General features: G+C 48.5%; 1 protein-coding gene across 4 annotated transcripts in view; it reads right to left on the reverse strand.

The window, feature by feature from the left end:
- Positions 1-528: 528 nt before the first annotated feature.
- The window catches only part of ETS1 (ETS proto-oncogene 1, transcription factor), a 135249-nt gene continuing 113353 nt past the window's right edge, over positions 529-22424 (reverse strand). For 2 of the 4 annotated variants that reach the window (XM_051842815.2, XM_051842861.2), the window contains exons 8-10: positions 21386-21646; positions 5164-5282; positions 529-4242 (exon numbers count right to left, since the gene is read on the reverse strand). In XM_051842815.2, coding sequence (XP_051698775.2) covers positions 4027-4242; positions 5164-5282; positions 21386-21646 — 596 coding nt within the window. In that variant the 3' untranslated portion in view covers positions 529-4026. 4 annotated transcript variants of the gene reach the window in all.

Genomic DNA, 22424 nt, shown 5'->3' on the forward strand with positions numbered 1-22424 from the left:
CATGCGGGACACATCCCTGAGCCCTCCCCTCCAAAGCACTTACAAACACGATCTCCTTTATGACACGATTTGCGGGGGGTTCTGATAACATGTCATCACTCCCAGGGCCCGAACTGTCACGGAGCAGTTGGTGTCAGAAAGAAAGGTGGATCAACAGTCTCCACTCAGGATCCGCAGCTCCCTGGGGTCAACACCAGGAGCTGTTCCTAGCGGAGATCAAATGTGTATCTGTTGAGTCACTCAAATTTTCCTCAAGTGGCTCTTAGTCCGAACAAATGAGGTGTGACAAGGCCCAGGACCCTCCAGAAAGGAAGACACAACCTACTTAGTAAGTCGGATACTCAATGACTTCCCTACATTCCCACTATAGTTCTGGCTCTATTGGGAAGTCTTTCCCTAAAATGGTCCTGGGCTGATGAGATCAGAAAGACTGCACTGCCTCTCCTCTTGAGCTTGTCTCTGGATGGTGAATTTGTCTTACACCAACACATGATCCAGACAGGAAAGAATCAGGTCAAAGCCGCATCATTATGAATGAATTTCTTTGTTTTAATTTCACACAGTTTAAAATACAATATGAAATCAGGCTACAGTATATAAAAAACTCTCCAGCAAAATGATGTGCCAGCATCAGCTACGAAAATAAACAAACAAAAAACTCCCCCATAAGAAATTTTTTTGCATTTAAAAAAAAAAACCACATAGACACTTATATCGCTACATCTCTAAGCTACCTCAGTTCTGATTTTTTAAAAAGCACCTGCTTTTCCTTTTTTTCATCTTGCTTTTAAATTTTCAGCTTTTAAAAAATATAAATTATACGAAAATACAAGTTGGAAAATAGTCAAACACAATATAACATCTTTTTCACCCCTGTACTTCTCAGCTTAAAAAAAAGGTATTCTTAAAAAAAATTCAATAACTGAGGCAGTATTCCTGATAGAGATAATTTCATTTTAATATATAAATTTATATATGTATATGTATACATATATTTATGGTTCCTTGAAACTTCTTTGGAATGTAGGTAAGAGTTCAACAGATTTATATAGACCCCACCAGAGACAGCAGCATGCACAGCATGTCTAGGAGAGAGAAGGTATATTTTTCACCATGACGTTAGGCAGGTTAATGCTCTAAAACCCAGAGTGCTCATCTCCAAAGTGAGGAAAAGCACATCTGATCTTTGAATGCCACCTCCAGTCCCCACAGCCACAAAATCAGGGCTCCGTGTAGGGAAGTCCCTCCCTACAGTGGGCCCTGAACCCTCAAAACCAAAACCCACACAGGTTAAGGCATCTCTGGGAAAATACGGGTTTCACCCAGCTAGACCAGATTCGCCCATCCTTCCTCGGAAGTTAACATGTGTTTTTAAAAAGCATAAATGCAACAATTCTGCTACATTTCCAGTGTATAAGCAACCCACCACTCTTCCTGGGATGGTCTCTGGCCTTGGACAAAAGGAGAAAAAGCATGCGGCCAGATGGACAAAAGCTGTCTTTAACTATCTACAAATCCTGAAAACGGTGGACCATGAGAGGGAGAGATGGATCCTAGCACGCGAGCGGGCGGAGGAGCACGAGGAGGCACTTTCTTCTATCTTTTCTGCAACAGCAACTGCAGGAGTTGGACAGACGCACAGAAGGGGAGTCTGCAGCTAGACTGAGTCGGAAAGGTTGCTGATTCGAGAAAGTGAGTTTATGCCTGCTTCCAAGAGCGAGCAATGACGGATACCCAGCCCTGCTCTGCTCTCACTCGGTACTGAAATATGGAAAGACTTCCCTAGAAAGCCCAGATATTATTTCAGCTGCAGTTTTGCATGTCTGCAAACACACACACACACACACACACACACACACACACACACTCCCTTTGCCAGTGCCCAACAAAAAGATCATATAATCTAAGAGAAAAGAATATAGTCCAAACAGTTCCACCTAACACTCCCTGAGCAGCTCCTTAAGTATTCTGAGAGCTTCATTAAGGCACCTGCATCTGACAGATAAAAATTACACAGCTGGGAGAGTTCTGCCTTTGCTCCCATGTGTGGGTGTGGGGACACTCGGAATCACAGGGCGATGTTCCTGGTAACAGCTCAGGGTCTGCAAGAGGATCTGGGAGGAACAGCTTTCCTGCCTCTGTGCTTGAAGGCAATCACCACGACTTGTCGCTCAGCTAAATCCCAAAAGGGCCAGCTCTGAGACGCTCTCTTCAGCGTTTCTTCCCTTTTCTCAAGGAAACGTAAGGCCATCCCCTCCACTGAGCTGGGCATCTTTAGAGCAGGAGGGATTCTGATTGTATTCGGCATTTTTTTCTCCACAAGTTAGATGTCCATTTTTGCTCCTAAATCCCTTTTTAAGATCCTGTCTCACAATCAGCAGAAAGATGGGCGCTTCGGTTGATTATGGTTGCATTTAAACTTTAAGGAAATTAAAAATGCATTCGAATCTCATGAATCACCTTTTTTTTTTTTTCACTCAAGCTCCTCCCTTTGTTTCCTTTGCCTTCAAGTCATTCCTCTCTTCCACAATTAATCTTCGTTTGCCCTGGCCCAGGACATGAGACCCACGCCTCGGGAGGCCCTGACACCACTTATACCCTTGACTTTGCACACACAGTCTCCCAACATCCTTCCCGACTGGCTTAGCCTCTTCCAAGGAAAGCCTTGTACCTCTCTTCCCAAAGACAGCCAAGTTAACATTGTACTGAAATGCTCTCTTGCCTAATGCTTCTGAAAGCCAGCACACTTCACCTCGTGTAGACTCTGAAGTTATTCTCACACTCACTCAACAGAAAGCTGCCCGTTTCGGCCTACTGAATAACAGAGTCGGGGGAGGGGGCAGCAACGGTGGGATGGACACTGGGACAGGAGAGGCTGCAGGTTGTTAGTGAGGGATGCTAGGGATCCAGGACTTCCTTCTTCAGACCTGCATGCAGCCTTTATCCCAAGTAATCTATGTTACAGGTGTAGAACAAATCAAGACCCAAGTCACTCTTCCTCCTCAGCTTCCTCTCCATGACTTTAGCAGTGCTCCTAAGTTGACCAAGGCCCCAAGCCAGAGCTTACAAGAATACATTCAGTTCCAAGGCTCAATGTTTCCTAGCCCAACATTAAGCCCAAACCCCAAGAATCCACTAATGACAAGTAAGTAAAGGGGTGAGAGAATATTTTTTTAAATGGTAATGAAATTCACAAGCACAGTTCCCCTGTGCCCAAATCAGCATTAACATTTCCTTCATATACAAGTCACATGAATTTGGAATCCCTGATCTTAGTCACAGAGCCTTGCTTTTCCAATGGGGTCTATATAAACAGGTTTCTTTCACTGTGACAGAATCCTCAGCCTGCAAATAAAAAACAAACTGGCATGATACCGCAATACTGAGACCACCTTAGAGCTTAAGACGATTTTTAAGAAAAAAAAAATACTGGCACAAAATTTAATAAAATAAATTTTAACACAAAAAAACCGTTTTGGCCCCTCCCCACGGAAGTCCATCTTTGTTTTGAAAGAAGAGTGAAAAAGGTAAGTAGTTGTCAATTTTTAGCGCATCCCCCCGACAAATATTTTAGCCCACCCCCCCTTTTTTTGTCCCCCCGGATTTCAACACAAGAGAACGAACTGCCTCTCACCAGTCTTACGACTCTTGATGTGACAATTTTCTCTTGCTAATGGGTTCCTAACTCAGGACACGGTTTTGTCATGGATGACTGAAGAAACTTATTGAACACGTTAGTCTCTTCCTCCCTTCAGCCAGATCCTTCTCTGAGAAGACCCTTCTTCTCCTGAGAATCTGCCCGAGAACTTCTCGCCCTGCCCCACCCACCCCACAGGTCCTGGCTTTCCGTTTCCAACCACACACAATGGCTTACAGCTGCAGCTCCCTTAGCTCCCACCCCTGAATGTAAAAAAATTGAGTTCTGGAAAATAAAAAATAGAATAACAATGGAAAATTGAGAGTCCACCCAACGTGGCTGTTCTTTGCAAGGTCTCAGCAGGGTTGGCCCTGCCCCTTCCATGTCCATCACTCATCGGCATCTGGCTTGACATCCAGCATGGCGTGGAGCTCCTCGGGGGTATAACCCAGCAGGCTCTGCAGGTCACAGACGAAGCGGTAGACATAGCGTTTACCCGCTGTCTTGTGGATGATGTTTTTGTCGTAATAGTAGCGTAGGCCACGGCTCAGTTTCTCATAGTTCATCTTCGGCTTGTTTTTCCTCTTTCCCCATCTCCTGGCCACCTACAGTGTCAAAAATAAGAGGGAAAGCTACAGGATCAATCAAGCATACATCGCTTCGTTGCCTAAAGCCATTCGCGGAGACTCATGATGTCTGCAGATTCACGTACAGACGGGGGCACTTCTCTGAGCCATGGCTTCGGAACTCCATCCTTGCAGGACTGGGCAGGGATGGAAGCCAAGCTGATGAAAACACGGTGACCCTGAACTTCCATATAATGAGGTTAAAGTATTTGGTTTTGGAGGGAAAAAAAAAAAAAAAAAGGAAGAAAAGCTGCCTTAAAGACCCTCCTCGTAACCCACATGGTTAGGAGCACGTTCTTGCTTTAAAAGCGTGAGCCGTAGCGGGAGGGTGTGGAGGGGAACAGCTGAGCTGCAATCACACCTGCCTTTCATCAACAGGAAGTGCTTTCTCTGTACCAGGGCATAAATATTTTCTCATGTCTGCCAGAAGAGAGATCTTGTCTCTTGCTCATTGTTGTTTCTACTCAGAATTGGGCCTGGCACAGATCAAGCGTCAGCAAGCACTTGTGTAAGGGAAGAATGGATGCGTGAACAAAGCATACTCATCTTCCAAGGGCTCTCGAGACATCCGGGCCCTTTCACACGGCAATAGGAAGAGGACCAACTCGGAAAAGGCGACTCTACTGACAAAGGGCCTACTCTGTATGCTCCCGGCACTGCAGGGGCATCCTATCGGACAGTCCAGGAAAACAAGTGGGCAACGCTGGTGCTTTCCCTATTGTTCAGGTAATGAAAGTGAGGCTCAGACAGGCTGTGTAACTTGCTCAAGTTCACACAAGTAGCAAGTGGGATTGCTGGGATGCCAATCCTAGACTATGTCATCTACGCCCACACCGCCCCTTCTCTGGGCTTCCTCTCAGCCTTCTCAACACAGGGGCTCTCAAGTCACTTCTTTCTTACCTCATCTGGGTCCGAAAGCTTGAACTCCCAGCCATCTCCTGTCCAGCTGATAAAGGACTGACAGGATTTATCAGTGAGTAATTCCAGAAGAAACTGCCACAGCTGGATTGGTCCACTGCCTGAAATCACAAGCCACAGGGATCGTCACACCACATACCCAGCGCTCGGGGTGGCAAATCCAACCTCGCGGCAGCCTGCCCACCCCTCCCGCTGTCCCTCCAGCCAGAAGAGGAAGGGAACCTATTGGGGGGTGGGGGGTGCTGGTGGAGGGAGTAGGACGAACTCAGACAGAAAAAGAGAAAAACCTCTTACCCATCCCCCGCCTCCCAAAAAATGTAAGATAATCTATCATTTGCCTTATTTTAACTGACTTAAGGGCTAAGAGAACTTTATTGCTAAGCGAACTCCAGATGGTTCTAAGTTGTCCCCTGGATTATTCTAAGGCAGCATAATCCCTTTACACCTTCAACAACACAGTCATTATGTTTGCCTGAAGGAATGAGGAAGGTGCTAAGGATGTCTTTACCAGCTCCAAGGAGAAGTCAGGGCTCCCAAGTGCTCCTCCTGTCACAGGGAAGCAGACACTACATGTCCTTTCAGTCGCAATACTCCACTGCCCCAACCTCCCAGGCCAGCATCCAAACCAGGAAAGGAAAGCACTGTGGATACCCGAGGAGTTAACCTGCCTCCCAGGAACGTCTCAGATACCCTTCACAAGTTCAATATCTTCTCAACATACACACACATGCTTCCTTTTGTTTACCATTAACGCTGCCAAGATCTTAGCTCTGGGAGGCCTGGCATACTCTGACAGTCCATTTGTTCTCTGCTAAAGGATGTATGCCACATAGTTTCCCTGGAAGAAAATTTCTATGCTGAAAAGATAACCCTACCAGTGGTTTCCTATCCAATTTATGGGCATAGCTGCAGAGCCCGTGCTGCTGGTGTCTACACTGTACCTTCTGACACCTCTCAGAAACAATCCAGACAGGCTGTGATGAGCAAGACCCGCCCATGTAGATGAGTGACACTCAGGATGCTCTAACCATATGGGAGCACAGGACATTCTACAGCTCTCATCCTGCACCTGAATTTCAAATATCTGCTCCAAAGCAAACGGAGATTCAACGGGAAGCAAGCTTTAGGTTCTCTTTCAGTGGAAAAAAGAAATATCCTTTGTGCCCTCTCATGGAGATTTCTCACTGTATCTTGCATCTTGTACTTCTACAAGTCATGTTTAGATTTATCATTTTACTGGCTTCTAAAATCCACTCCCCAAGGCCTCTACTGTAAGCCAGGCACAGAGGCCCTACCATTTCCATCCTAGTGGGTGCAGAAGAAAAAAGCTAAGTCATTTTGCTCTAAGGCACAGTTAGCCAATGGTGACACTGGACCTAGCAACCAGGCCTTTAGCCTCTAAATACTGGGGTGACTGCACTGATGCTTGGCAAAGAGACAGCTCCTGAGCTGCACTAATCATCCCACAGGCCACGACTTCCCACGGTAACAACTTCCTAACAGCGGTCCCTAGCGCTCCTCCTTGGCACACCTCAAGCTAACCACGGAAAATGAATTATCCCTACCTCATCCTTCCAAGAATGCATCTTCAGCTCTGTAAAACCATCCTGGGGGAAATATTTTCCATGTTTTCCAGAACACAATGATTGAGCAAATGCCTATAAAATCATTTAACATCCTAAGACACAGCCCAGAGGGCTACACTGGTAAAGCCTCAACTTCTCTATCTTCTGTTGAAAACTAGTCTACAAATCAGGTGCACCTGCACATTTCTTGGGGGTTGACTGGAGTCACCAGCTATGACTCCATGCCTTGGCTCACAAAGCAAACATGACATTACAGGAGAAGCCATCCCAAGGGGCCCAAGGAGTTAGGAGAGCAGATCTCAAGAAACACAGCTGCGAGAGCCTTGTGATGTAACAGGTTTCCTGAAAAAAATTTACACAGCGTCTCTGAGAGACACAGGAAGAAAAACCAACTACCCCAAAGCTTTGTCACTGAGGCCTCGCCAGAGTCGAGACCTCAGATCTAGGATATAAGGGGGTGAGCAACTGCTTTAAGGCCCTGACAGAGAGAAAACTCACAAGAGATGATTTAACCATGCACCCCCTTATTAACCTGTGCGGCCGACACAACTGCTATCCCATTTGTTTCCATCACTTCACAGCAGAGAAAGCTGATGCAGTGTGGGGCTCCCCGACCTGTGCAAGGGCGGTCAGGTCAGATGGGGAACACGCAGTGTGGCCCCCAAATTCTTCATCTACACACTGCAGCGCTCTGGATAAGACCCAGCATTCCCAACCACCCGCCTGGTTGCACTGGCCCAAGGAATCCAAGGCCCTGGCTTTAAAATTTTCATCTTCTCTTCCTCAGCCCTCATGGTAGTCACAGGACACTGGGCACGGCCAGGGGTTCTACCTCCACAGGTGATGTCCCCAGCCCCCGTGCGTCAGGTGTCTAAGGAACAGGTGCCCTGCAGCAGCTGTGAAGTTAGCTGTGACATTTCATTACTGCTGTGTCCACCTTATAACCCCTCTCACTCTCCCTTATTAATCTTTCGGGGGAGATGGGGGGTTAATTATGCCAAGCTGAGGAACAGGATGGACAGATGGGGGAGCCTTCTACCCCCACAAATCCCAGCCACAGGCAGGGAGCAGCCAGCACATCGGCATGTCCTGGAGAGCAAGGCGCTGGAGTCAACCCAGCCTCCCCACCCCAGAGACTCAGCCGCCATCAAGGAGCAGGGATCCGGTTCTCGTCGCCGGTGCCAGCTCACAGCAGATGGAGCGGCGGATGGAACGGTTCCTGCGGTTTTGTTCTGCCACTGCCATTTCCAGATCTGAAATGTCAAACAGTCGCAGGCTGCAGGCGCCCTGCTCTGGGCCCTTCTGTGTGTACTTGACCCCTGGGGTCTGTGTATATGACCGCGGGACAGGGTGAGTCCTGGCCAGAGTATTTGTTCCTTCATTGGGAGTTTCTATTTGTTCAAAAGCATCGTAAAAATGTTAAATGCCGGGACTGGGACCCCAAGTCCTAGGTACTGCACACTGGAACTCTTTTCACATCAAAGGAAGAGGATAAACAGGAAAAGCAGATGCCTGCGGACGGCACAGGGCCTTAAAGGGGAAAATCGTTTCCGGTTAGCTTCTGCTGTGGTTTGGGGATGGACTGAGTGCGTCCCCAAGGGCTCGCGTGTCGGGAGCCTGGTCCCAGTGTGGCAGCAGCGAACAGTGCTGCCCTGAGAATGAACAGAGGTGATTTTGTAGTGGGATCCCTGAGTTGGTGATGAAAGGCAAGCCTGCGTCCTCCTCACAATCTGGCTTCCCTTCTCACCAAGGGATTCTCTCCCTGGCACACACGTGCTCCTGTCTTGTCGTCTTCTATGGTGCGACGCAGCCAGGCAGGCCCTCACCAGAGCCTGCACCACGTGCGAGCTAAGTACACCTCTTTTCTCTGCAAAATGTCCAGCCTCAGGTATTTCATTATAGTAGCAGGAAAGGCAACACAACGGCGACGTCAGCTCATCGCTCCATCCCCTACTTCTGGCAGACAAACCCTGGAAGCTCAGCCCAGCCCAAATGCACACCCAGTATCCCAGTCCTTTAGAAAGGCCACTCGGTTCTACCAACGAGAGGGACCCACCACTGCTGCCGAAGCTCCCCCTCTGGGATCTTCTGACCGACTCCTAAAACTGCCCTTGTGCAGTGGGGAGCAAGAGAAAGAGGGCAGCTGCGGAACAGTTCTCCCAGCCAGGATGCCGGGCCACGGCACGAGTACCGGCACTGGGCCTAGTGGATGGTCTCCCCGGGGAGCCTGTGTCTCCCTCGCTTCAGGTCTCAGAGGGCAAATCAGGGCCCCGGAGGCCGCTCTGGGGTTGGAATGCGGGCTGGCCAAGCACAGCCGGCAGCCACATCCGAGGTGAGGCCCATCGGAAGTTTTCAGGCCCCAGACTCATCCTACAAATGCCTCAGGCTCGCTCTCCAGGTTATGGCTTTGCCAGCCTAAGTCTGCCCAAATCCACAGTGCTCCAGGGCTCTGGCCCTTGCCCTTGCTCCAACAGAGCCTACAATTGTCAAGCCCCTTTCTCTCTGCTCCCAGCACCTCCCTCCCTGCCCCTGGGCCCAGCCCCATCCAGCTACCCAAATGGACGGTGGTCCCAGTGACCTCTGTCCCTGGGAGCAGAGACCACTGCTAAGAATAGCGCGCGTCATGGGAAAGGCGAGCTCACATGTTCAGTGACTCACAATGGCGTCCCTGTCTGGGGGCCCCACGGCGGTCAAGAGTGCCCTTCACCATGCCGCCCGGGAGTGTCACACATCAGGAATCCAGTGCCTCACTGGGAAACTATGCTTCTCAAGTGGAGGCTCCGAGCAGGACAACAGAGGGAGCCCTGTTAGGAGGAGGTCTGCGGGAGCAAAGGCGGCACACACGCTCACACACACGCCCCCCGCACGCACCCTCTGCGCCCTCCCAGCACCCCCTCACCGGCCACAGGCAACTTCCTGCACGCTTGGTTCTTCCCAGCGTCTGACTGACAGGCAAGGTCTTTACAGCAACACTGCTGCTCGTCCGAACGTGAAGAACACAAGGCTGCCCCAGAGGACCTCGCAGGCGAGCGGCTGGCGGGGTCCCAGCCGCCGCCTGCACTGCTAGCATCCCATCTGGGTGCCAGTTTGAGTCCCGGCCGCTCCACTTCCAATCCAGCTCTCTGCTATGGCTTGGGAAAGCAGCGGAGGATGGCCGATGTCCTTGGGTCCCTGCCCCCGTGTGGGAGACCCAAAAGCTTCTGGGCTGGCTCCTGGCTTTGGATCAGCCCAGCTTCAGCCATTGTGGCCATCTGGGGAGTGAACCAGCAGATGGAAGACCTTTCTCTCTGTCTGTAACTCTACCTCTCAAAGAAAGAAAGAAAGACTAAAGCAAATTCCTGCTCACATGGCTCCTGTTTAAAGTCCCGTCTCCTTGTCCAGGAGCTGCAGTGCCCAGCATGTACCTTGATGAGGGTTGGTTATTAAAAAAAAAAATCCCCTTCCTTTTTAGCCCCTTATCTTGAGGCTAGGAACTGAACAGCCTAAATACATAAATGGCAGTGGGCAGGATAAACTCTAGCAAAATGCCCGTGGAGATAACCCTCTCTGTTGACCAACGGGTCGGTATCTTTCTTCTCATTTTCCAGGTTTGGGGGTGGCCTGCCCTTGGTTGGCGAACAGCGTTCGTGACTGACTTTGGGTTTTGCCTGTACTCCTTCCTCATTTCCATTTCAACCACGAGTTCCCATCTGTCATCTGTGCCCGGTGAGAGGCAGGCGCAGAAGAGAGGTGGAGGTCCCCTCTGGGCAGCCCCCTCCAGCTCTCACTGTGGCCCACCTGCTCTCTACCCATACGTCTCCTCGCCAGAACACACGCGCAAGAGAAGACGCTTCTGTTTTTCTACTGCTGTAACCCAAAGCATAGAAGACCACCCCAGGAAGACACACCTCACCTCACCTCACTAACGATCATCAACAAACAGAACTCTTAGCTGTTGGGCGACACTAGCGTTAGCTTCCTCAGCACAGAGACGGTATCTCACTTGACCCTTGTTCGTATTCTCCATGAAAGGTACGACAGCTCAACTCCAGCAACTCTCCCTAAAGAAAGACATGAGGATCTGAAAAGCCCCCCCAATATAGCATGGGTGACTCCCAGGCTATGTGTCATCAACAAGCTCCCCAAAATAAAACTGACCACACCTCCTGCCCTTTAGGGGTTCATCTGCTACTCTGAGAAACTAATCTCCTTTAGCTCGACTCTAAAAGTCAAGTCAAATACCTCGGTGTGGGCAGGACACTAGATTTATTTTAACCTATGAAACTCTCATGGTTGGTTGCCCTTGCAACAGGTCTGACTCTGCCCTCATCGCACACATCTGGCAGGTGGCCCCAAAACAGAGACCGGGTCTAGCAGCCCCTCCCTTCCAGCCAGGTGTCTCTAGCCACAGCCAAACGAAGACAGCAAAAACAGAACCCTTGAATCCAGAAATGACCCATCTGCTCTCAAACATACCTTCTTTCACGCCACTATAGGAGCACCCGCCTCTCAGGGTGGGCGAGGGGACTCCGGGGTCTGAGCATCATACCCCCCCCAATCTGCATTCATACAAGAGCCCCACATCTGTTCCTATGAAGTCCTTATGAAACAAGGTTGCTGGCAAAGTCAACAGAAAACAGTTGCTTGTCCTTTGGAACAAACTCAAGCTAAAGCTGCCCAGTGGTTGGCCTGAAAATAAATTACACGAGAGGTGATATGACCTGGGCTATTTGGCAGTCAGGGCACCAGAGAGACTTTTTTTTTTTTTTTTTAAGAAAAGTAAGGGCAGGGGCTGTTTGGTATTTATATGGTACAGTTTTATGCCTGGGAGTGCCTCCTCCATTTCTTCTGAGTTATGCCCTTTCTTTGCCAACACCCTAACCGAATCTCATCTCATCTGTAACATGATCCAAATATGGTGCTTTCGGTAACTAGCCAACAAGATTTTGGTTTAATGAGTCACTGAATAGTCAACGTATTCTATAAATATGCTCCTGTATCAATGGCTAGGGCAGTACTGGGGATATGAGTTCCAATAACTCAATTCGTAACAACAGAGAACAACTCAACAGGTGTTTAAGAAACACACCTGATGAACCCAACGATGAACAGTAACTTTATGAGCTTGTATTTATTTATTGCTAAGATAGCCAGTATCCGACAATGGAAACAAACTGGAAAACAACTCACAAATCAATTAAAACCAGTCTGTGAATGTTAAGTTCATGTCCCTTGACACGCTGGAAGGGGGAAAAAAAGGAGGAAGCATTTCAAAGAAAAATTAAGAAATTCAATCTTTTCACAATGGTAAGCAGTGGAGGGTAACAGATGATGGCATGGCATCCTATAAAATTTTTAAAAATTCACACCCACACCCACACATACACATACATACATTCACACACACACATACATTCACACACACACACACACACATACATTCACACACACACACACACACACACACACACCCCTCCCTATAGGAAAGTCTGCAATGAGGATTCAAAGTTGCAAGGCTTAGATCTCAATTCTCTGATTCACTGTGCAATCCTGTCCAACTCCTCAAACTTCTCTGGGCTTTAGCTTTCTCACTGGTAAAATGGAAATACCAACCCCTACTCCACTTTACAGAGATGTAAATCAAGTCCTTATTATACAAAAATATCATCTTTCTAGATAAACCTACAGAGGCAATCACAGCGCAGAACTGTTCAGGATCAATAGAAAATGCAGCAAGGGGATTAAACAGAAAAGTGGAGCAACAGGGAAAAGTTTTAAAAATAGAATCTTCAAAGAAAGAAAGATTGAACTTTGAAATTTCAAAAGCACTAGGTAAGATTTAATTAGGCTTCCAAGAATGAAATTGGCCATTTACAAGGCAACTTTATGAAAGCAGGTTGGAGGTTAAAAAGTTTTAATTATAAAAATGTAAATTGTGTTAATATCTTCAATGTGAATAGTTAAGATTTTCTAAAGTTAGGGATGACCCTGAAATCCTGGCTGTAATTAGAAGTAGGCACCAAAAGGGAGAGCAGATGCAAACTGCTTTGCAAGTGAAAGTATCACAGACATTTATGGTTTGGGGAAATCTTGGCCACAGATGGACTTAGATCCTCTTTCTCCCAAGGCACTTTTCTCCCTAATCATTCATGCCCCTCTCTAAGTGCCCTCCACCCATCATTATGTACAGCCAGCCTACAGTCAGCTCAGCAGCACTGCCCACACAGCAGGTAGTCTGGGCTCAAAGACAGCTCCCACCAGCACTAACAGAGGGTAATGCAGAAGTTCTTGTCCAACCACCATTGCCTGGGGCGGCCCCCTCCAGCCAATCCAGTTGCCTAGCAACTGGCTGGCAGGTGCCCCACCTGCAGCAAACCTAAGTGAGGCTCACTCAGCCAGTTGGCTTGGGTCTGAGAACAAGACAGTTAACACATTTTTAGTGTCTGGAGGAAAAACCTTTGTTTTTGCTTGGCTCCCACACCTGCATGTGTTGAAGTACACATGTGTGGGGGTGGCTGCAGAGAAAGGAGACTGTTCCTCTCTTAAAGGGGCAGCCTCTATTCAAATGCAGCCACCCCCTTCCTCGCGACCCACCACAAACTCTGTCTAACCCCATCTGACCCAACACCCAAAGGTAAACTTGGACAGCGAGCCGGTGAGCTCAAGTCAGGAAGTGGCTTCTTTATCGTTTTTTCCTCCTGATGTCTTCTAGGTAAACTTTACTCTTTCAAGAAGTCACCAGAGATGGGTTAGGTTTGAACTTGGGGATGGTACGGCTGACAGTTTTGTTATAAACCAAAGAAACAGTGCTGACCAAGGTGAAATGTCTTAAGAAAATGCCTTCCTCTGCATCTAGGAAATGAGAGGACACGGAGGACGTGTCCACTGATGGAGAACAGGCCTTCCAAAGTCTACAGACTAACACTTCTCATCAGGATGCTCAACTTGGTCTCTGGAATTTATTTTGTCCTAGGAGTACAGTCCCTCTGCATATTAAGAGTGAGAGAAAACACTAGTTAGGCACAAGAGGAGACTTAAAAAAAAAAGGTATGTAGAAAAATGGAATTAAGCAACATTTACCTTGGTGCAAAAAAAATGTTTTTTGAAATGCCTTCAATTTTTTGATAACATGAAATTTTCCACAAAATTTTGGAAGACTCCTTGTATGCATGGATTTCAATTTTTTTTTTTAGAGCAAAATAAACTTACCTTTGAATTCCACTTTCCATGAACTTTTTGAAGCATCCTCAGAATTCTTGGGGAGGGGAATTAGATACTAAGTGATCGTCAGCACAATGAATTTTTCATGGCGCTGATGCAGCACATAATTTCTGAATACCCCTCAGATCTAAGGTGCTGTATCCAGATTGGCAAAAACAGCACTACAGAATAGTAACAGCACAGGAGCAGCAGAACAAATACTTTTCATTTCACCATAATGTGAGGAGTTAAAGGCACCCTGCCTACGCCTTTTAAGAATTAAGAACAGAGACACAAGCTTGAGAGGCCTTCAACCAGAAAGTGCACCGCACTTGGCTCTGAGTGACAACCACCTCCACAGAGCTCTGCCCTATGAGCATCTCGCCAGCAAAGCCAGCCCCATCCTCATTTCAGAGCTTAAACTTTCACATTCAATCAGCCTAGGAGAACTTTCACTCTCGTTATCTCTCAGGGAGAAGTGAGTCACACAATGCAGTTGGGTGAGTTACAGTCAACAGTGAGCCCAGCAGGAGCCACCCACCAGGGGCATGGGGACGGATGGTCTCGAGCCCTGCCTTACCCACCAGCCGGATTCACCCACCAAGTCAGCGGTGTCTCTCATGCTACCTGGGCTGCTCAGATCTCCACTCCAAAGTCATGCTTCCTAGGGCTGCTCCAGCCAGGGAGGGAGCATGGGGGGAGGGGGTGGCAGGCAGGCCCCTTCCTGTAAGAACAGAGCTCCTCCCCTGGGCGACTCTGTGACCCGAGGATTCTCCAAGCCTTTCCTAGAACTGAACCATAGTGATGCACGGACTCCCCCTGCCTCCTCTTTGCATTGCCCCCCTCCCCGTCCTTTGACAATGTCCCCCATAAACTCCTGGCACATCTAACCACATCTGTTTCTCAGTAGACCCAAATGAACACATGACACTTTGGGTAGTTTCCCACTAATTGTCTGACATTGTGAAAAAACTTGAAAAGCATCGAATTTCTTATTTGCCGTGTGGCTTTGGGCTACACTTCTCCCTCAAAAAAAAAAAAAAAAAAATCTCAATTCCCTTACATGTACAGTAGAGATAACACAACCTTCCTCATGTGGTTTTTGGTGAAGGTTTAAAAAAATTACGGTGTATGGAAGGGTCGAGCACACAGTAGAAGTTTAAAGCCCTGGATCAAGCTGAGTGCCATGACCCAGTCTGTTAGTAATGACCTACCAGAAATGACTAGAATTCCATAAAGGCATTGGCCTCCGGACCTCAAGGAACTTAGAGTTGCACTGATAAGACAAAAGGTTTGCAGGACAACACAGAGTCGTAGTAATAGCTAACACTTAGTACTTCCTATGCACCTGGCATGGTTCCTGGTGCTTTCCATAAACTAACCCACTGATTTCCACAACCAGCCTGTGGGAAAGGGGCTACTGTTTCCGTCATTTTGAAGATGAGAAAGCTAAGGCACACACATGTCAGCTTGCCCAAGGGCAGTGGCAGAGACCACACCTATGCTCTATTTAAAAATCTGCTTTTATTTTTTTTGTTCATTTATTTATGAGACACGGAGAGAAAGAGAGCTAGAGAGCTCTGTCTGCTGGTTCACTCCGCCTACAACATCAGGGCTGGGCCAAATGGGGCTAGGAACTCAATCCAAGTTTCTCCTGTGGGCAGCAGGGACCCAACTCCTTGAGCCATCACCTGCTGCCCCCTGCCCCAGGGTGCACGCTAGCAAGAAGCTGGACTCAAACCTAAGCAGTCCAATATAGGATGTGGGTGTCCCCAGCATCTTAACCACTGCACTAGACACCTCTCCTCTCCCTCCTCCCTCCCCTGCTGTCTATGCTCTTGAGGTCCCTGCTGTCAAATCCCAGGCACCCATACTGGGACTGAGGTGCCAGAGATATTGCAGCAAATTAGTAAGTACAAATAGACCTCTTTGCCCCGAAAATATCTTGCAAGGAAGGTATTGCTGGAGCCGAATCGAGACACAGAGGTGCTTCAGCCGGCTGCTGCCTTCAAAGTCCCCCAGCGCCTACGGGGAACCTCTGCTTCCTACATTTAACAAGGAGGCCGACTTCTCTAGCCATGTGATCTTTCTCTCCTGGTGGCAGATGATTAAGAAAAAACTCACCAAGCTCATCCATGGAGAGGCAGAAGCAGTCAAAGGGGCTTTTCTTCCTGTCCAGTTCAAATCTTTCTGGGAATTTTTCCTCCTCAGTGTCTAGAAAGCTATTTTCCCATCCATCTCTCCTGACTGTGCAGCGGGGTAAACCCTTACTCCACGGAGATTCCCCCAATCCATGCCATGCATGCACGGATCCTCCACAGACATAGCACACAGTTGGGAGTTCTCCCCAGCATCTGAGGGGCTGAAGCTGGGGGTCTGGCTGGCTCCCTGCACCTGCTACTCTCTCCAGCCACTGGGCAAGGGAGGGAAGAGGCTCTGGTTCTTCCTTCCTCACTTCCAAGCTCTCATCCTCTTCTCCACCTGGACACTTTCTGAAGGTGCTGTCCACTGGGGCTATGATGGCTGCAGCAACCTGCAAGCCAGCCCTGCCTCTGCCTGGCCCAAGGACCCCAGAGAGGTCACCTCATGTCTCTGGGCCTCTGGCAATGAACACAAACTGGTGCTCCACCCGGGTCATCTCACACGGTCTTAGACCCACAGTGTCCACATGGACTTTACCTTCCAGAGCTTGGCTCAGGGAACTCCCCAAATGCGAAAGCCCTGCTCTGTTCCTAGTAACACAGCCACTTGTGCTGAGAACAGTTCCAGCCTCCTGCACGTCAGTTCCCTGGGGACTCCTTCCCATCATTCACTTAGGCTCTGACCAGAAGCTTCTTCTGTCGCTGTTTGTATGTGAGTACAGAGAGACGATTTCGCAATCCTGCTTTCCTTCGGAAAACTGTGATTTCAGCGAATACTGCCAAATCTCAGGTTTCACTCTGGATTGAAGGGCTTTGAAGTACTTCCCTTTGCAGTAAAGTTGTTTATTTTCAAAAGCATGTTTTAGCAGCAGCTTCGGGTTACTGAACCTGAAAATTCTCCTGTGAGCCAGAACTTCAGGGTTCTGGGCCTGCCTGGGGACTTTCTTATTCTGTGACTTGAACTGGCACTAGAGCCACTGGGGAGGCAGCAAGTAGAGGATTTAGCTCAGGACATGCAGGGGCTTCTTTTTGGTGACACTGGGGCCTTTTCCCCCTTAGCCGGGACACCAAGAGGCTGTTTGTTTACAAAATCTGCACAACACTCTAAAACAGCGTTTCACTGCCATTAATGAATAGCTTTGTGCTCAGCCTGTCGGGGCTCCAGGAAGAAACAAGTTAAAACCATTTCATTCAGAATTGCAACTCCAAGGGTGGGAATACAACCAGACACTGCCAAGGGCATTGCCACACGGCCCACTCAGTAACAACTGCAGAAATGATAAGAGTGGGACTCCTTATCAGAGGCCACCTCTGGCTATGTCAGGTAAAATTTAGTAAAGGTGATTTACAAGCCATTAACTTTGGACTGATGCCAAATGCTAGCTCCACCCCCCTCCCACATGCCCTAGCCCCCCCCACACACACACACACTCACACAGTGTTAATTAGTGACCAGAGACCCGGAGTCCACTCATTCCAGGCAGACAACGGAAACACTCAATGTGTATTCGCAGTTCTTACTACAGAGCAAAGACGGTACTCAGGTGGAGCATCTAGGACTAAGGATTCAACCCGGAAGCTGCCTGCTGTGTAGACTGCAACTGCATGGCCTGAAGTAGGTCACTCATTTGTGCCTCAGTGTCAACATCTATAAAATGGGGCTGACAATTCGGTATTTTACTCTTTACCTCATGACATTGAAAAAAAAATGATTAGCGATGCCTACTTTTCTTCAAGGATCTGGAAGGCACTTTGCTTAGATCTATAAAACGGAGAGCCTGGCACTACTTCTCTGCAGCCTGTGTTGTAATTAGAAGGGTTCATAATGTACCTCTGAAGAAGAGAAAACGGAGCTTTCTGATTGTATCAGTTTGATCACCGTAGCAGTTCACGGCGAGGTAAGGAGGTGCACTTTGGCGGAAGCCAGCACGCATTTGATGTACTCTGCGCTCAGCTCGCAGGCGGGCTCTCCAGCCATGTTATCTGCCCCCACATCTTGACCTAATTTAACAAGTTGCCATGGAGCCCAAGGAGGGTTGATGCAATTTTCTTATCTTTGAAGAAAGAATATAACTGTTCCAGAGACGGTGAAGATTCAGTTCCTAAGTGATTTCTACACTTGCAGTGCAGTAACTAAGACATCATACCAAGAAGTGAAATGGATTCCTCTGGAGGCGATACAGACAAAAACCTGGGCTCCCGGTGGAATGAGGGGAAGATGGAGGAACCAAGTATGCAGGTCAAGGAACAGTAATGGGAAGGGCACACGGCCTTGCTGTGTGGCCACTGCCTGGTGCGGCTGAATTTCAAGGCAACAGATCGAAATGAGGGAGAAGAGGCAGAACTTGGCAGAGAAAATATTTTCATGAGCCATAAAAATATCACCAACGCTTGTACAACAATTTCTGCTTTTCCACATTTCGGCTCTTCTAGACCTGTCTTACACAGCCAGAGCCCTGTCTGCAGGCATTCTAGTACTGCTCGGGTGGCAGCTGAGGCTGAGTGCGTGTATCCTATCCTTCCTTCCTCTGCTAAGATGAATCTGAAATGACAAGGGACACAGGCGGTTGCAAGAGCAGAAAATCCACCATGTAGGTCTGGCGTGCAGTGCAAAATCAGATGGTGTTCACCAGGCGTGGAGTTGAGGGGGAAAAAAACCACCAAAAATGTAGTCCACCCTTGGACTCTCCTAACACATCCCAACCTTTATTCAGCCCACAAGAAACTGCAGTCCAAGTGAAGGCACACTCACAATGTCCTGAATTCAGCCACAGACAGCGAGCCCCCGAGCTCCTCTGCCTGCTCTGTGCTCACTAAGTGCTCAGATATTTGCCGAAATAATTGATTTGTGACAACGGAGGGTTTTTCCCACCAAGGTCTTGCATTCGTTTGTTTAATTAATTTGAGGCAGTTCAATTACATTTTCACAGCTCTGCCACCACCAAGATAAGGATGAACACCTCTACTTCACCAAAAGCAAAAAAAGGCACAAGGTAAATTTGCCTAAAAGCACACGGTGTTACCTAAGCGTGGGGAGGGAACACGGGGGACTTCTGGTTTCTGGGCTATTGTTCTCACCAATAGGAGAGAGAATGAAAAGTTCAATCCCCAGTGATAAAAAGATACCACTACATGGCCAGAGGCCTAAGATTGGATTTTGATTCGAATGACTCCTTATGTCTGGGAGACTTCCTCTCCTTCCACTCCCAGAGTCCTTCACTCTCAGCAAGGGGAGAGGGAAGGAGGGAAAGGAGGGAGGGAGGGATTCCACAGACAGATGCAGAGCTACCTGGACAGATATGGAGGGAGGGAGATGGAGGCAGAAATGGAAGGAAAGGGCTGGCACCTACTAGGCCATCTACCCAGCAAGGGCTGACACCAAACCTAACTCAGACCTCGGGAGCACCGTAGGAAAGGGAGCAAGTCGTGGTTAGAGACAGAGTCATTTTAGAACTCACTTGGCCTTTTCTTTCCTGGTCCCCATCAGGAAGGGCTTCTCCCCCACCCCCCTTCACCAGCAAATCCAACGAGCATCTAGTTCTTAAATCACCTTGGAGCTATAATGATAATAGAGAAGCTGGCACCCTGTACATCCTCAGAGAGACTTAATACACTTTTTCTCACTGCACATGTCCTCAATGCAAACAGGCAAACTTTCCTGGAGTCTCCTGTCCAGACACAGGACAGGACCCCCTTGAAAGGTTGCAAGTTCCCACAGACAAGCCACATTCAAGCGAAGATCATAGCCTTATTGTCAAGAAAAAAACAAAGCAGAGAACATTCAGGTTGCTTTCCTGGCCCACGACTCTCCATATCAATTTTGGTGCTGCCTCCAAACGGACGTCACTCCTGGGCACTCTTCATGCAATGAACTGCCCCAGGGACTTTGTGAACACAGCATCAAAAACTCCCAATCTTTCAAAGGGGAGCACTTTTCCTAAGCATTGGAGTTACTCTCACAGGCCAGCTGGTTTCCCTCTTAAAAATTATGGTCTTCCCTGAACACAATCATAAGAGTCAAGTACACTTTTCAATCAGATCTGTGGACAGAAACAAGATTCTGCTGTTTGTTTCCATCCACACAAAGGGTCTAAAGGGTGACTTGTCCAGAGTGGAGGGAATTCGAAGAGAATAGAGGCCTAGACCCATCTGAGGAAGTGGAGTGTAAAATAAGCTCCACTCACAATACACTTTCTAGCTTTCAGAAAACACAGTCATCTTACAGAGAGGACCTGATGAACAACACACATTAGAGTTCCTAGGGTATTTATTAAAAAGGGGGGAGGAATTTTTGTAAACAATTGAAAGCAGAGTTATAGAGAGAGGAGGAGAGACAGAGAGAGACAGAGATAGAGAGATCATCCATCCAGTGGTTCACTCCCCAGATGGCCACAATGGCCGCAATTGGGCCAGGCCAAAGCCAGGAGCCTGGAGCATCTTCCGGGTCTCCCATATGGGTGCAGAGGCCCAAGCACTTCAGCCATCTTCTGCTGCTTTCCCAGGCGCATTGGCAGAGAGATGGATGCAAAGTGGAGGAGCCGGGTCTCACACAGGCGCCCATAGGAGATGGCGGCGCCACAGGCAGCAGCTTTACCCGTTATGCCACAGTGTCGGCCCCTCCTTGGGTATTTCTGAGACACACATGACAAATGCTGCCCAGGTGAGGCAGCACAGGTGCTATAGCTCAACAAGCAGCTTTCTGGCTCCATCACACGATTCTCAATCCAAGCCTGAGCTCACTTTCTTCGATGACCTTGCCTCACTCACCGTGTCTGTAATTTTAACTCCAGGAAGACGAATCCTCAAAACTGAACCAAGGAAGAAAGATTCCCTACAAAGGCCAGGATCGATCTGGACAGGGTTAGGGGCCCCTAAGGGCACCTTCTACCCCCTCTAAGTTGGAGCAGCTAAACAAACTGCACCATACAGTCTGGGACGTAGCCCATCCCATCATGCCTTTGGGTGACGCTGTTGCCGCTGCATTTTACAATGACCTCCCAGGAGAAGGCCAGGAACCGTCCCTCACTGCCAGGCCACTAAGCAGAGTTCCCAGCGCTCCTTTGGCCCAGATATGGAAGAAGATCCAAAAATATGAAGTTCCCTACCACCCTTGAGATGACACTATTTTGTTTCCAAAAAGCAACGGCTACTCACAAGCAGAGTGGCTTGGGAGACAGACGTCTTCTTGGGCACTTCTCCCCCAAAAGCCCCCAAAGAGAAAGAAAAGAGCATGCTGTTCAGTCTCTAGGTAGATCGCACGGTGCCGTCCACTGGCCCTGCCCAGGGGAACACGCCTACCTGTGTAGCCAGCCAGGGCAGCAGCAGGAATGACAGGCTTGTCCTTGTTGAGGTCAGCGCGGTCACGCACATAGTCCTTGAAAGTGCCCTTGGGCTTGTGGTTGGGCAGGGCGGCCGGATAGTCCTCGGAGTCGAAGCTGTCATAGGAGGGCACGCGCTGCAGGCTGTTGAAAGACGACTGGCTGCTCCAGGACTGTGTGAGCCGATCGCAACTATCGTAGCTCTCTACGCTCTCAAAAGAGTCCTGGCCCCCGAGCTTACCTGGAGGTGAAGGAGGAGGAGGGGAGACGGGGAGGAGGGATCAGGAAAAAACAAACTGTGAAAACCCTCTTAGGCAGAGCTGCAGGAGGGAGGGGCTGGTGGGCACAGCAGGTCCAGGGGTCACGGCAGGTAGAGGGAAGCCCTGACACTGTGCTGCCCTGTTACACAGCTCCCCACGCACACTCAGACATCGCAGCTCTGCTGGCTCCTGGCTGGCACAGAGACCCGACGTGTGCTAGGGACCTCAAGAATTCTAATGCCAGGAATCTAAACGATGAGTATGATACATTGTTACAGGATTTCTGAGTGATGTATTAGACCTGACGAGTAAATGCAGAAATTGGAGCAATGTCAGACTGAATTTCCTATTGCGTCTCGGGCCAATGAGATGATTGCAAACGGCCAGATTTGGCAAAATATTTTGGTCCTAAGAAAAAGAAAAAAATTCCACTAGGCTAAGAGCAGACTGCCCTTCCCCAATCTTAGAGCTGAAGTGTCATTTTTTTAGCATTTTTCCCAAATACTATTTAAAATTAAATACATGTACTGCCCTTATGCCCTCTCAAATAAAGAGAAGTTATGAGATGCTTTTTCCAAGAGATTAAAATTCACTATCACTCTTGTGAGCAGAAAGCCATATTCTTTATCCTCTCAAGTGCAATTCTGTACTTGAAATTTATACTTCACTGGGGGAAGTGTGGGCAATAAAAAACAAAGAGATTGATGAAAGAGTTAAGGTCCACAGCGGTGTCAGGAATCCTTGACCCTGTACATTGCT

Source organism: Oryctolagus cuniculus, chromosome 1 (assembly GCF_964237555.1).
Source record: "Oryctolagus cuniculus chromosome 1, mOryCun1.1, whole genome shotgun sequence".
In the NCBI taxonomy this organism is placed as follows: Eukaryota; Metazoa; Chordata; class Mammalia; order Lagomorpha; family Leporidae; genus Oryctolagus; species Oryctolagus cuniculus.